At 46.2% G+C, this 15402-nt stretch overlaps 1 protein-coding gene across 3 annotated transcripts; it reads left to right on the forward strand.

The window, feature by feature from the left end:
• Window positions 1-639: 639 nt before the first annotated feature.
• On the forward strand, window positions 640-13445 carry ZNF776 (zinc finger protein 776). Of its 3 annotated transcripts, XM_033224661.1 has the most exons (4): window positions 640-918; window positions 5534-5660; window positions 7976-8064; window positions 12183-13445. In XM_033224661.1, exons 1-4 carry the CDS (start codon window positions 886-888, stop codon window positions 12360-12362), a joined length of 429 nt encoding a protein of 142 aa, XP_033080552.1. In that variant the 5' UTR covers window positions 640-885; the 3' UTR covers window positions 12363-13445. The 3 variants fall into 3 exon arrangements, with proteins under 3 accessions (XP_033080552.1, XP_033080550.1, XP_033080551.1); XM_033224659.1 differs by lacking the exon at window positions 12183-13445 and having other exon boundaries at window positions 7976-9433; XM_033224660.1 differs by lacking the exons at window positions 5534-5660; window positions 12183-13445 and having other exon boundaries at window positions 662-918; window positions 7976-9433.
• The last annotated feature ends 1957 nt before the right edge of the window (window positions 13446-15402 follow it).

The following is a 15402-nucleotide window of genomic DNA, read 5'->3' on the forward strand; positions in this document are numbered from 1 at the left end:
CATGTGAATTTATAACACAATAATGTTTATCAGCCTCTGCTCCCAGTGCAGGGATTTTGCGACTGAAAGACTGTTCAAAATATTATGATAATTTGGATTTTTAGTCTTTGGGGGCATCCTAAATAATAAGTTTAGCATCGGAGAGCTGAAGTTCCCCAAAATCTAAAATAATATTTTTTGAAATACTTGAGTGATCAATTACAGACACCAATCTCCAAAAATCTCAATACGGGTTCTAAGGCTAGGTGAGACTATCCTCTACCCCAGAAGGACGCACACTTTAAGGACAGACCGCTGAGGTGGAGCTGGGCCTTTCCTGCAAGTAAGTGAACATGATGGTAGGGTATACCTGACAGCATAGTTCGACAGGGGACATAGACTTTCAAGGAGAGAATAGACATGAAATAGACACATGCGGAAGTATAGTGAAATTGAGGGAAGATGGCACTTAAGCCAGAGTGGTGCTTATTCACTGCTCTGTGCAATCAAGAGCCTCTGAGAAGCGCCTTCTTTACCGCCCGGGAATTGTCTTGGAACCTGAGGAAACTACATAACCCAGAAATCTCTGCGTCGAATGACAGCACGTCAGAGCCAATGACTGCTCAAAATGCGTTTCCGCGGAAACAACATAAAGGTGGGACTTCCAGCATCCTCTACTAGCGGCCATTTTGATTGGTGTTGGATGTATTTTCCCGTGAGAGACCGCGGAGCGCTGGGGCATGTAGAAGGTGGAGAGGAGATCTTGTCTCGAGTGCACAGAGGCTGCTCTGCAGTTCCTTAAAGGCGCTAGGCGTGACCCGCGCCAAGGCCGGGATCGGGACCATCGTGCCCGGGTACCTGCCCTGCTCGCCCTCTGCTCTCAACCCGCCTTCCCCACCCAGTCGGATGGCGGCGGCCGCGCTGAGGCCCACGGCTCAGGTAACTGTGGCGACTTCCGTGCCTTCAGGTCACCTCATGTTTACCTAAGTCCAAAAGCAGAGAGGAAGCGGCGCCTGCCCAAGGCTCTACAGCCTGAACCCAGCGTCGGGACACAGGCGCTCGCGTGATGGGCCCCCGTTTTTAACACCCGCGGGATGCGCTGAGGAGAGCGACAGGCACAGGGACCGGTGCAGGCAAAGGCCTGAAGATGAACTGGGCCGAGAGGGTCGGAACCTAGGGTCCACAGGCACCTGTCGGGAGCAAAGTGTGAGGCAGAGCTCCTCCTGGAAGAGTAGGCTGGGGACTGTGTATTCACCCTGAGAACGCTAGAAGCCATGGACAGCTTCCAACAAAGGAAGGGCAAGATAAAAGTCCTGGCTTTAGGCCGGGCGCGGTGGCTCAAGCCTGTAATCCCAGCACTTTGGGAGGCCGAGACGGGCGGATCACGAGGTCAGGAGATCGAGACCATCCTGGCTAACACGGTGAAACCCCGTCTCTACTAAAAAATACAGAAACTAGCCGGGCGAGGTGGCGGGCGCCTGTAGTCCCAGCTACTCGGGAGGCTGAGGCAGGAGAATGGCATGGCGGAGCTTGCAGTGAGCTGAGATCCGGCCACTGCACTCCAGCCTGGGCGACAGAGCGAAACTCCGTCTCAAAAAAAAAAAAAAAAAAAAGTCCGGGCTTTAAAGGTTTCCCAAAGTCCACCCAAAAAAAACACAGAGGCGCGGTGGCTCACGTCTGTAGTCCAAGCACTTTGGGAGGCCGAGACGGGCGGATCACGAGGTCAGGAGATCGAGTCCTTCCTGGCTAATACGGTGAAACCCCGTCTCTACTGAAAACACAAAAAATTAGCCTGGCATGGTGGCGGGCGCCTGTAGTCCCAGCTACTCGGGAGGCTGAGGCAGGAGAATGGCTTAAACCCGGGAGGCGGAGCTTGCAGTGAGCCGAGATCGCGCCACTGCACTCCAGCCTGGGCGACAGAGGGAGACTCCGTCTCAAAAAAAAAAAAAAAAAAAAAAAACACAGGGGATGACTTTCGGGCCCTGGGAAGTTGAATTCTTGTTCAACCTCTATAGATCACATAGGTGCTAAGAGATGACATTTTGTACTGAGGCGCTCGGTTCAGCCAACCAACCCGCGTTTACCTGGTTACAGGGCCAAGAAAGGGTTCAGGGAGAGGAGGCCAGAGCTTATGAAATCTCATCAGGGACACATTCTTGTAGCTTGTACCTCTCCTCACGGGAATTCCTGGCTGCAGAAGCACTTGCAGAACCTCCACAGGGAAGCGGAGGGTGTTATTCCCTCACTGGCCCTAACTCCTATCCACATACTCTTTAGACTGGGATGTCCTGGGACTCTTAGGTACCTTTTTTTTATTTATTTTTATTTTTATTTTTTTAGTTTTTTGATCTGGGAACCCTGGAGGAACCTTAAACCCGGGATCCTAAGTCTGTGACACAGGATATATGGTGGTGTTCCCATTTCTGTCAACCAGTATAAACATACTTGGGAGGTTAACCCAGGAGTTAGTACCAGGATGTGAAATGCTTAGAGGTGAAACTGACCAGAGGGAAGAGGTGTTGTTGCCACAATTTCATCTGGCTGTAGTCTCCTCTGGCTTTACAGTGAACAGACTGTGGGGTTGAGAGAGGAGGAAATAAGATGAGAGTTGAGGCTTTTGCCATAATCCAAGTGAGGATTAACAGACTGAGATTCATGGCTAAGGAGATGTGGCTGGATTCAAAGTTTATATTTTGTAACAAGCATCTAGGTTTCCTAATACGCAAAGAAAGGGCGTGAAGAGAGCAACCAGGAGCGCAAGGTTTTTGGTCTTAGCAGCTGTAGCTGTGGAAGCTGCATCAGCTGAGATGAGCATGTTGGTAGTAAACATAATTAGAATATTATGCAGATATCAAGATGACTGTTTTGGCCATATGAAAAGTCAGAGACCAATAAGTGTGGCATCCAATGGGTATGGACCTGCAGGTTGGGATATCCGGGAAGGGACTGACACTGGAGACATCTAATATATGGTAGCTAATGTGTATGCTATAGTGAGTGAGCCATGGGTCACATTAAGGAGAGCACACTTCAGATTCTGGTGGTAAATCTTTTAGGGGACCAGAAAGCAATGGTTGAAAGATGAGGACTGCATCTGTTGCTTCGGTCCCTGGGTAATGTTATTGGGCTTCCTAAACACTGGAGAGGTAGGTAAGTGACCGTGATGGTAGGATATACCTGTCAGCATGATTTGACAGAGGACATAGACTTTCAAGGAGAGAATAGACATGAAATAGATACATGCAGAAGTATAGTCAAATTGAGGGAAGATGACACTTAGGCCACAGTGGTGCTTATTCACCACTCTGCAATCAAGATTTGAGATGACTTTGGTAGTGTGTAGGGGGTTTCATTAGCGTGCTGAATATGCTCAGGGAGAAATGTGGTCATCTGTGACAGTAGGTCCTGGGCCTTAAATGGATTAAAAACAAGACTTTTTTTTTTTTTTTTTTTTTTTGTGAGAGGAAGTCTTGCTCTGTCACCCGGGCTGGTGTATAGTGGCGCAATCTCAGCTCACTACAACTTCCACCTCCCAGGTTCAAGTGATTCTCCTGCCTCAGCCTCCCGGTAGCTGAGAATACAGGTGCGTGCCACCATGTCCCGCTAATTTTTTTTTGTATTTTTAGTAGAGACAGGATTTCACCATATTGGCCAGGCTGGTCTCAAACTCCTGACCTCATGATCCACCCGCCTTGGCCTCCCAAAGTGCTAGGATTACAGGAGTGAGCCACCGTGCCTGTCCAGGACTGTTTTTTTTGTTGTTGTTTTTTGTTTTTTGTTTTTTTGAGATGAAGTCTCGCTCTTGTTCCCCAAGCTGGAGTGCAGTGACACGATCTCGGCTCACTGAACATCTGCCTCCTGGGCTCAAGCGATTCTCCTGCCTCCTGAGTAGCTGGGATTACAGGTACATACCACCATACCCAGCTAATTTTTTGTGCTTTAAGTGGAGACGGCGTTTCACCATGTTGGCCAGGCTGGTCTCGAATTCATGACCTCAGGTGATCCACCCACCTCAGCCTCCCAAAGTGCTAGGATTACAGGCGTGAGCCAGCATGCCCAGCCAGGACTGGTCTTTAAATGGCAATGGTATTAGGTGAATGGAAGTTGGTCCATGTTGCTGAAGGGTAAGCCATTGCAGCACAGAAGTGGAATAAGACCACGGATATCTGAAGTTACATGTGGTTTTGTGTGGCTGTGGAGTAATGCAAGGAGGCATTCATAGAATTATTAGAGATTACCACTGCTAATGGGAACAATGGTCATTTTGTGTTATTATTGGATCCTGTCTGAATATGTGAAGCATACTTGATGCTGTCAGCCATATTGTGGCATAAAGCCAAAAGTGGAGGCCCAGTGTGATGTGCCACCTTGACATCTAGTGATATTGGTATGACCTGAAATGACCTGAGAGCCAATTCCCTTCCCACTAGACTCTTTTAGATAATAATCAACATGCCCTAATAATCCTCTTATTAGGGAGACCAGGCAGAATTCCTGGTTCTTATACTTTGTAGTGAGTTTCAATTTTATACTTACCCACAGTGTTACTCAAACAAGCCAGTTGCGTCCTCCCAGGGGATTCAGGGGTCATCACACCCTCTTCATTTTAAACGCTTGCATACCATAATTTCTGGTCATGCACTCTTACCCATAGTGCAACCCCTGTGTGGTCCTCTATGGTGAGGGATGTCCTCCTCTAGACTTTGAGTGTATTTGATTTATAAACATATTTATAGCACCTGTCTAGTGTTTGATGTCATGTGTTTGATCATTAATATAACTGTAAGGTGAAAATCCCACCCTTACTGGTAGAAGGAAGAAGAGGATATAAACATACTTTAACTTGTGCGGAGGCAGAGGCCAATGTGGGAGGTAGTTTGGTGGGGGTGGCCATGGGCATGTGTCTGTGCAATCTAAAGAATGATATGTATTTTGGCCTAGCACAGTGGCTCATGCCTGTAATCCCAGCACATTGGGAGGCTGAGGTGGGTGAATCACTTGAGCTTAGGATTTTGAGACCAACCTGGGCAACATGGTGAAACCTTCTCTCTACCAAAAAAAAAAAAAATTATCCGGGCATGGTGACGTGCACCTGTAGTCCCATCCACTCGGGAGGCTAAGGTCAGAGAATTACTCGTGCCCAGGAGACAGAGGTTGCAGCGAGCTGAGATCACATCATTGCACTCCAGCTTGGGCAACGGGAGTGAAACGCTATCTCAAAAAAAAAAAAAAACAAGAAAAAAAGGAATGTGTATTTAGAGAAGGAGTATGTCTGATAGACGGAGGATGCTTCATTGGGATTTACATGACTTCATCTCTAGCAGGGGCATTGGCTCTCAGAAGGTATGGACTGCTTTATGTCAGCACCAAAACATAGAAACTTCTTGTTGCTGATGGCTGTACACCATGGCCATGTGAGCCCATGAGAAGATAGTGACACCAGTGGACCTAGCTTCTCCTTGTAGTTTAGGACCTTGGGAGGAGGAAGGGCAAAGGTGGATAAGTGGATGAGCATATGGAGTGTTTGTGGTTTCATCTATCGTCATCATGGCAGGGCACTGTGACCTTTGAAGATGTGGCTGTGAACTTTTCCCAGGAGGAATGGAGTCTCCTTAGTGAGGCTCAGAGATGCCTTTATCATGACGTGATGCTGGAGAACCTGGCACTTATATCTTCTCTAGGTAAGGCACTCACACTGTTCTCTGTGACCTCAGCTAGTGTCTGCTCGTCCCCATCTTTTTCCCCATGGCAAGACTGTTTTCTTCACTTCAGGAGCCTGGGCACAGGTTCCTCTCTTAGTTCCCTGGGTAGGTTCTGTGGTAGGTAGGACTGAGGTGTGTGCACCGCCCTCTCTTCTCCTTGAGCAGCCCCAACACCTGCTTTGCTGCAAGCTCCCAGAGATGGAGCTTTACATGCACCATAATGCATCCCACCTTGCTCGCCCTCTGGCTGTTGAGTAATTTTTCCGGATCTGAGACTGGTATGCTCAGGTTCTGCTTCCTTGCTCTAGGTGACATTTATTCATGACTGCCTGTGCTAGGAATTCCTTCCATCATTGATGTTCTCAATACTTACTTGCACCATAGGCTGTTCTTGCAAGACCCTCCTTATAAATTATCTTGTTTGTTTTGTTTTGTTCTGTTTTGTTTTCAGAGACAGTCTTACTCTATCACCCAGGCTGGAGTGCAGTAGTGCGATCATAGCTCACTGTAGCCTCAATCTCCCAGGCTCAAGCAATCCTCCTTCCTCAGCCTCTGAAGTAACTGGGACTAGAGGCTTCTGCCACCACATCCACTAATTTTTATTTTTATTTTTAATATGAGGTCTGGCTGTATTGCCCAGACTGCTCTCTGACTGCTGACCTCACGTGATGCTCCCACCTCATCCTCCCAAAGTGCCGGGATTTACAAGCATGAGCCAGTGTGCCCTGACCATTTTTGTTTGTTTGTTTGTTTTTTTCCAGACAGGGTTTCATTGTCATCCAGGCTGCAATCTACTGATGCAATCATGGGTCACTTCATTCTCAACCTTCTGGGCTCAAGTAATCCTTCCACTTGACTCCTAAGTAGCTGGGACTACAGGAGCATGCCACTCTGCCCAACTAATTTTTGTTCATTTTTTGTTTTGTTTTGTTTTGTTTTTGAGATGGAGTCTTGCTCTGTCACCCAGGCTGGAGTGCAGTGGTGCGATCTCGGCTCACTGCAACCTCTGCTTCTTCCCAGGTTCATGCCATTCTCCTGCCTCAGCCTCCCCAGCAGCTGGGACTACAGGCGCACGCTGCCACGTCCAGCTAAGTTTTTTGTATTTTTAGTAAAGATGGGGTTTCACCATGTTAGCCAGGATGGTCTCGATCTCCTGACCTCGTGATCCGCCTGCCTCGGGCTCCCAAAGTGCTGGGATTACAGGCATGAGCAACCGCACCTGGCCTCGTTTGTTTGTTTTGTAGAGATGGTGTCTCATTATGTTACCCAGGTTGGTCTTGAACTCCTAGGGTCAAGCAGTCCTCCCAGTTTGGCCTCCCCAAGTGCTGGGATTATAGGTATGAGCCACTGCACCTGGCCAAAAATTCTCTTTGTAATATTTAGTTTTCTTTCCTAAGGGCTATGATGTGCTGATTTTTTCTGAACTATTGGCTGTTCTTTTCTCTTGTTTTTCTCTTATTCTTTATGTTATCCATTTCCCATGTAAATTCCATGTGTATCTTTGCAGTGGGACTGAGAGTTCTCAGTGATGGAGAGTTGCAGCTAAACCCAGACTCATGATGGGCCCAGAGGGAGGCCACCTCTAAGGAGTAACACCCTTATATAACATTAGGGATTTAGGAAAGTCATACTAGAAGCTCTCCTATTTCACAAGTATTTACCTAGCAACATGACTAGCTATATGCTGTTTCTGTCTTCCCCATTCTTGAGAGTTTCAGACTTCACCGTTCTATACCCTGTCACTTCTACTCTGATGCCAGCCCAGGACTAATCTTCACATCTCTGGATCCCACCTGTCACCCATTTTTCTCACATTTCCATCTGCAGCAGACTCCAATACTGGCATATCAGTTTTGTATTAGGAAGTGTGTACACATTGCTAAGCCATACCTGACCAACAGCTGCTTTGTTGTACTCATATTTTCATGTGACACACAAACAGGTATATCTAACAGAGGTATTACTCCATGGAAATAATTGCAGAAACAGAATGTTGCCTTTAAGTTGAAAATAAGTCCTCCAATTACTGGGTTAGAATGGTTACAGAATGGAGGGGGCCACATGATGTGAAGGAGCCAACAATACATGCACTACAGGAAGTAGAGGCAGGGTCTACAATTCCTTCCTGTGAAAACATCTAAAGGACCTTCATAAAGCATGTGGATGTTATATAAAAGGATGTGTGTAGGCCCAAGTAAATATAAGTACAATAAAGCAGCCATTGATCAGGTATGGCTTAGTAATACTTCCCTTCAGAAGTACCTTGCATTTTACCAGCATTTTATTTCTTTTAGGTTGTTGGTATGGAGCAAAAGACGAGACACCTTCTAAGCAGACCCTTTCTATACAACAAGAGTCCCCACTCAGGACACATTGGACAAGTGTATGTACCAAGAAGGTCCACCTCTGGGGAATGTGTGGCCCTCTCCTGGGAGATATCTTACACCAGGGAACACAACACAATCAGAAATTGAATGGGTTTGGGGCATGTGAAAAAACACTGGATGACGATGCAAACCATCATCAAGACCAGAAGCGGCACGTTGGAGAGAAATCGTATAGAAGCAATGCCAAGGGAACATCGTTTGTAAAGAACTATAAATTCCATGTGTCACATGAGCCATTTATCTTTCATGAGGTTGGGAAAGACTTTTTGTCCAGCTTGAGATTACTCCAACAAGAGGACATTTACGCTTCAGGGAAGTCAAACTTTGAAATTAAGCATGGGATACCCCTTCAGGGTGGAAAAACTCATTACATCTGTGGAGAGTCCACAATACCCTTCAGCAACAAACACTCACTTGTCCTTCACCAGAGACTTCTCCCTAGAGAAGGACCTTATGTATGCAGTGATTCTGGGAAATTCACTAGCAAAAGTAATAGTTTCAATAATCACCAGGGAGTTCACACTGGAAAAAGACCTTATCAGTGTGGACAGTGTGATGAATCATTTTGGTATAAGGCCCACCTCACTGAACACCAGAGAGTTCACACTGGAGAAAGACCTTATGAGTGTGGAGAATGTGATAAATCTTTTAGTCATAAGCACAGTCTTGTTGACCATCAGCGAGTTCACACTGGAGAAAGACCTTATGAATGTAATGAATGTGGGAAATCTTTTAGCCATAAGCGCAGCCTTGTTCACCACCAGCGAGTTCACACTGGAGAAAGACCTTATCAGTGTGGAGAATGTGGGAAATCATTTAATCACAAGTGCAACCTCATTCAGCATCAGCGAGTTCACACTGGAGAAAGGCCTTTTGAGTGTACGGCATGTGGGAAGTTATTTAGGAGCAACTCCCACCTAAAGGAACACCAGAGAGTTCACACTGGAGAAAGACCCTATGAGTGTAAAGAATGTAGGAAGTCATTTAGGTACAAGTCACACCTCACCGAACACCAGAGAGTTCACACCGGAGAAAGGCCATACGAGTGTAGAGAATGTGGGAAATGTTTTCATCAAAAGGGCAGTCTCATTCAACATCAGCAGATCCACTCTGGAGAAAGGCCACATGAGTGTGGAGAATGTGGGAAATGTTTTCATCAAAAGGGCAGTCTCATTCGACATCAGCAAATTCACTCTGGAGAAAGGCCACATGAGTGTGGAGAATGTGGAAAGTGTTTTCGTCAGAAGGGAAACCTCATTAAACATCAACGAGTTCACACAGGAGAAAGACATCCTGAATGTTGAAAATTTGGCAAATCTGTTGGTTAAAAGGACACCCTCATTCAACATTCGTGAGATCACACTGGAAAGCACTTATATGAGTGTGGAGAATGTGCAAAATCATCTAACCAAAAGGTTGACCTCATTCAACAATAGCAAGATCACATTGGGGAAAGGCTTTGTGAGTGTAGAGAATGTATGAAATCCTGTACATAGAAGTTTTGCCTCACTAAATACCAGAGGGGTCACACTGGAGAAAGACCCTATAGTTATGGGGAATTTGGGAAATTACTTAACAAGAAGTCCCACCTCACTGAACACTACTGAGTTCACAGTTGAGAAAGGCCATATGACTGTAAGGAATTTGTGAAATTATTTAGCCAGAAAAGCTGCATTACTACTCATCAGAGAATTTACAATGGAGAAAGGCCATATAAATGTATAATAAATGTGAGAAATCATTTCCGTACAGCTCTGTGCTTCATGTTCATAAGAATTCACACTGGACAAAGCCTTATGAGAGCAGTGAGTAGAAAATCCTAGGCCGGGCGCGGTGGCTCAAGCCTGTAATCCCAGCACTTTGGGAGGCCGAGACGGGCGGATCACGAGGTCAGGAGATCGAGACCATCCTGGCTAACACGGTGAAACCCCGTCTCTACTAAAAAAATACAAAAAATTAGCCGGGCGAGATGGCGGGCGCCTGTAGTCCCAGCTACTCGGGAGGCTGAGGCGAGAGAATGGCGTAAACCCGGGAGGCGGAGCTTGCAGTGAGCTGAGATCCGGCCACTGCACTCCAGCCTGGGCGACAGAGCGAGACTCCGTCTCAACAAAAAAAAAAAAAAAAAAAGAAAATCCTTTGTGGGAAAACTCTGGTCTCATTAAACACAGGAGAGAGTTCATACTAGAGAAAGGCCTCAACAGTGTAGCAAATGTGGAAAGACATTTACCAGAAGCTCTGCCCTGCAAGTTCACACTAGAGAAAGCCCTTCTCAGTGAAGTAAATTTGGAAAATTGATTAGTCAAACCTCTGTGCTCCTTCAAGATCAGAGTTCACACTGGATCAAGGCTCTATGGTGTGACACATGTGGCACATTATTTGTCTAAATGTCTAACTTTATTATGCACAGACAAGCTCCTGCTGTGGAAGTGCCTTTTGAGTGCAGAGAATTTGACGAAGGCGTCACTCTTCTTTCATTGGATACCAGAATGTTGACAGGAGAAAAATAACATAGGTGTGTGGGAATATTACTTCTTGTCCAGTGTAACTGTGGGAGAGAGCCCTTAAGAGGACGCCATCAACCTGTATTGAATGTCATATGTCCAATAGCTGCATAAATTCCAGGTATACTGAAGCTGTATTGCATTTCTCATCCTGCATATGTCCTTGCCAGATTTATTGCATTCTTAGGTCTCTGGCAAAAGCCATTTCACCTCTACCACTTGGTAGGTACCTACAGTGCATCACTCATACACTCCATCATATTCCAGAAAAAAAGTTCAAGTTGGCTGGGCGCGGTGGCTCAAGCCTGTAATCCCAGCACTTTGGGAGGCCGAGACGGGCGGATCACGAGGTCAGGAGATCGAGACCATCCTGGCTAACACGGTGAAACTCCGTCTCTACTAAAAAATATAAAAAAAAAAATTAGCCAGGCGAGGTGGCGGGCGCCTGTAGTCCCAGCTACTCGGGAGGCTGAGGCAGGAGAATGGCGTGAACCCGGGAGGCGGAGCTTGCAGTGAGCTGAGATCCGGCCACAGCACTCTAGCCTGGGTGACAGAGCGAGACTCCGTCTCAAAAAAAAAAAAAAAAAAAAAAGTTCAAGTTGTCTCCCATTCAGCAGTGGGATTTTTGAGTAGCCTCTGTACTCATTCCTCTCTCATTCTCTATGAGGAGTTGGGTTATGGACCTGACTCAGTTTTGGCCTAGAGCAGAAGTGTCCAATCTTTTGGCTTTCCTGGTCCACACTGGAAGAATTGTCTTGTGCCACATATAAAATACATTGACACTAATGATAGCTGATGAATTAAAAAAAAGAAAATCACACAAAAACCCTCATAATGTTTTAAGAAAGTTTACAAATTTGTGTTGGGCTGCATTCAAAGCTGCCCTGAGATACATGTGGCCCACAAGCTGCGGGTTGAACAAGCTTGGCCTAGAGAATTTTTCTGATTACCTGACAAGATGGGCTGTCTTTCCTATGAATCTCATGATTCTCACGATTCTTAAGATGGAATTTTCTAGCCTCTAACTCACCAACCCAAGTACAAGCTGTCTTTCATTGTTCTAGTTTCTGCTATGATGAAGTCCTTATTTAAGCTTCCTTCAATCTTGGGAATTGTATTGACTGTATTGTGTGAATTGTGTATTTACTGCATTGTGTCGCTTAGATACAACATGGTTCTGGTACCATGAAGGGATCTGGTACCATGAAAGTTTGTTGGGATTACTAAACTGTGTGACTCTTAGGGGACAGTATGAAGGCAGAATATAGCTCTACATTTGTGGCCTAGTTTGGATGGCTGCCTGAGGCCTCCAAAGAAAGACTTCAGGGCTTTGTGATCTTTATTTTTAGACCAAATATTGCAATATGTGTTTTCATAAATTAACCTGAGTAAGGGACAGTTTTTGTGACACACTTTGGTGCATCTGAGAACAGCACAAAATTATTCTCTTGTTTATAAGGGATATTGCATTGTGCTCAGTACTGGTGAGGGAAATCTCTTCTCAAGTCCTATAGTGCATTCATGTGTCCTGAAGTCCAGAATTCTGTAGGATAGTGTCCTACATTATAAGCCTAGAGGAAGAAATCATAATTCTTTAATTTTTATTTTTTTAGGGACATGATGTCACTCTGAAACTCAGGCTGGAATACACTGGCATGGTCATACCTCACTGCGGCCTCAAACTGCTGGGCTCAAGTGATCCTCCTGCCTCAGCCTCCCGAGTACCTGAGATTAGCCCAGGTAATTTAAGAATTTTTTATAGAGATAGGGTTTTGCTATTTTACCCTGACTGATGTTCAACTTCTGGCCTCAAGTAATCCTCTAGCATACGCCCTTTAAAGCACTAGGATTACAGGTGTGAGCCACCATGCCCAGCCCACAAATAATTTTTTATAGAATTAGCATTTCTAGATAGCGAAGCAGACTGCAACAGAATAGTTGGGATACACTTTTTTAAAAAAGGCATCCACAATGATTCAGTCACTATGTCTGTGATGGACAAGCAGGTATAGAAATTTTCAGGACCTCTATAATTATGAATCTAGTGTAGCTTAGGTCATTGTCAGAGTAAATCTAAAGGTTTTGTGGATTTCTGTAGCCTATCTGGGCTGCTTATCAAAAAGCCATCCCTGAATTAGTAGGAGGAAGAGGATAGGGAGTCCAGTGATGTGACCTTTGCAACCAGCCAGCATTCCACTTAGGTGGAAATGATCTTCCTGGCTCATAAGTATTTGGTATCACACAGGCTAGTTGCCCCCCTTAGGGCATGATGAGAGTTAGTAGAGTCAATGTAGAATCACATAACCTGTTTGTCAAAAATAATGTTAAAAACAGTTATTTCAAATTATATTTTTAAAGCTGTTATAAGACTGGGCATGGTGACTCATGCCTGTTATCCCAACACCTTGGAAGTCCAAAGTGGGAGTATTGCTTGAGGTAAGGAGTTTGAGACTAGCCTGGGTCCCATAATAAGACCCTGTCTCTTAAAAAATAAATAACTATCTTTCTCTCTGGCCTCTCCATCCTCCAGACAATCACTGAATTACAATATTTGCTTAACATTAGATTAGTGTCAATTTTCTGGAATGTTATATGACTGATATAACATGTTTCCTCTTTTCATACCTGAGTACTCTCCTGAGTCCTATTTATTTTGATGTTCTTATTTTTTCTTTATTATTATTTTTATTTCACATAGCAGGGATGCATATTTTGACATTCATCAATCATGATATATGAGTAGTTCATTCTTTTTATCTTAGAATTTGACATGCTATGGAAATCACTATAAGAATTCATCTGCTTATGGATATGTTATTGCTTCTTGTTTTTGTCTGTTAGGAATAAAACTGCTTGTTACACACATTTGAATGCAATTCTTCATATAGATAATACTTCACTTCTCTTGTGTGAATGCCTTGGTGTGCTGTGCCCAACTCACATGGTAGGTGAATGTATACCCCTCTCCCAACCCCAGGCAGCACAGCTCACAGCTCCAGGAGAGACTCCTTCCCTCCACTTGAGGAGAGGAGAGGGAAGAATAAAGACTTTGTCTTGGAACCTGGATACCAGCTCAGCTACAGTAGGATAGGGCACCAGGCTGAGGCCCCTATTCTAGGCCCTAGCTCTGAATGACATTTCTAGATATACCCTGGGCTAGAAGAGAACCCACTTCTTTGAAAGGGAGGATCCAGTCCTGGCAGGATCCATCACCTGCTGACTAAAGAGTCATTGGGCCCTGAATAATCAGCAGTAGTACACAGGCAGTACTCACCATGTGCCACTGGTGAGGCTCAGACATGCTGGCTTCGGGTGTGACCCACCACATTCCCAGCTGTGATGGCTTTCAGGAGTGACTCCTGCTTGAGAAAGGGGAAGGGTAAAGAAGACTTTGTCTTACAGCTTAGATACCAGTTTGACCACAGTAGGGTAGAGCACCAAGTAGGCTCTTAGGGTCCCTAATTTCAGGTCTTGGCTCTTGGATGGCCAGAGGAAAGCCCACTGCCATGAACAGTGTCCCAATCCTGGCAGCACTCACCATAAGCTTACTCACAAGCCCTTGGGCCTTGAATGAACATCTGTGGTAGCCAGGCAGTGTCTCTCTTCATGATCCTCATGAGTCCCACAGTCCTGGACTGGTGAGGACCATGGGGAGAGACACCTCTGCTTGTGAAAACAGGAGGGAAGAGTGAGAAGGACTTTGTCTTATGGCTTGGGTGCCAGTTCCCCTGTAGTAGAACACCAGATAGATTCCTAAGGTTTCCCACTACAGGCTTTGGCTCACAGATGGCTTCTGAATGTGCCTAGGATTGGGAGGGGCTTGCCACTCTGAAGGGAAGGACATAAACCTAGCTGATTTTGCCCGCTGCTGATTGTAGAGTCCTAGGGCCTTGAACAAACACAGGGAGTAGCCAGGAAGTGGTCAGTATGAGTCTTGGGCAGCACCCAGTTTTCTGCTGGCTACATGTCTGACCCCACATAGTCCCAGTGGTGGTGGCACAGGGGTACTTCCCCCAGCTAAAGGCAGCTCAGCACAAAAACTTTGGAAACCTGCCAGCAGGAGACTCCATGACCCCCATGAACACTTGAGTTGGCGGGGAGAGCTGCTTAGAGAAGTGGTAGGGACAGAACCCCAGCCAGTACAGAGCCTAGAGGATTTGGGGTGGGAGTATCTCTAGTGAAGCACAGCCAGACACGCCCATATTTCGAGGCTCGCCTTGCTTCCCTAATAGACTTTAGCCCTAGGGAAGACAGACCTGATCAGTGCAGGGTATTCTTGCCGATGAGTTGGGGATGGTTGCCCCTGAGCACCCCTTGGTCAGCTGGCCTTTCCCAGGGCTCTAGCTTACCTACACCTGCTTGCAGTGTGACCTCGGATGCCCAGGTGGGGTCCCTTGTGGGGGTGTACATCATAGCTCCTGTGCTGGTGAACTGCAGCAGAGAAATCCCATAGTCATGCAGCAGCTCACCTGCACCTTCCCAAAACTGCGACCTCCCTGAGACACCTTGCCTGCACGCATTCACCTGCGGCCACCCCTGACATTGCTTTGCCAGCGTACGTGCACGCGAGTGGACCTTTGTCTTCTCTTTTCCATCAGCATGTGTGTGCATGTGCACCCTGTCATGCTACAGCTGCCAGCGTGAGCACACCTCATCCCCCCGACTTCTCGCACACCACCATTGCTGTCAGCATTTGCGATCCCAGAGACTGCCAGCCCGCACCTGCCAGCACCCCGCCCCTGGAGCAGCACAAAACTACACAGGGAGACCAGCAGAGACACCCCACACAGCAGCAGCAGCTGCTACCCATGTGAATGCATGCACAGAGGGTAC

This window comes from Trachypithecus francoisi, unplaced genomic scaffold (assembly GCF_009764315.1).
Source record: "Trachypithecus francoisi isolate TF-2019V2 unplaced genomic scaffold, Tfra_2.0 Lachesis_group12, whole genome shotgun sequence".
Lineage (NCBI taxonomy): Eukaryota > Metazoa > Chordata > Mammalia > Primates > Cercopithecidae > Trachypithecus > Trachypithecus francoisi.

Bases quoted from the DNA above. Each gene is read 5' to 3' on its own strand.
- ZNF776 (XM_033224659.1), top strand. From the start codon at position 886: ATGGCGGCGGCCGCGCTGAGGCCCACGGCTCAG. The intron at 919-5,533 runs GTAACTGTGGCG...TCATCATGGCAG, and splicing joins CGCTGAGGCCCACGGCTCAG to GGCACTGTGACCTTTGAAGA. The intron at 5,661-7,975 runs GTAAGGCACTCA...TATTTCTTTTAG, and splicing joins GGCACTTATATCTTCTCTAG to GTTGTTGGTATGGAGCAAAA.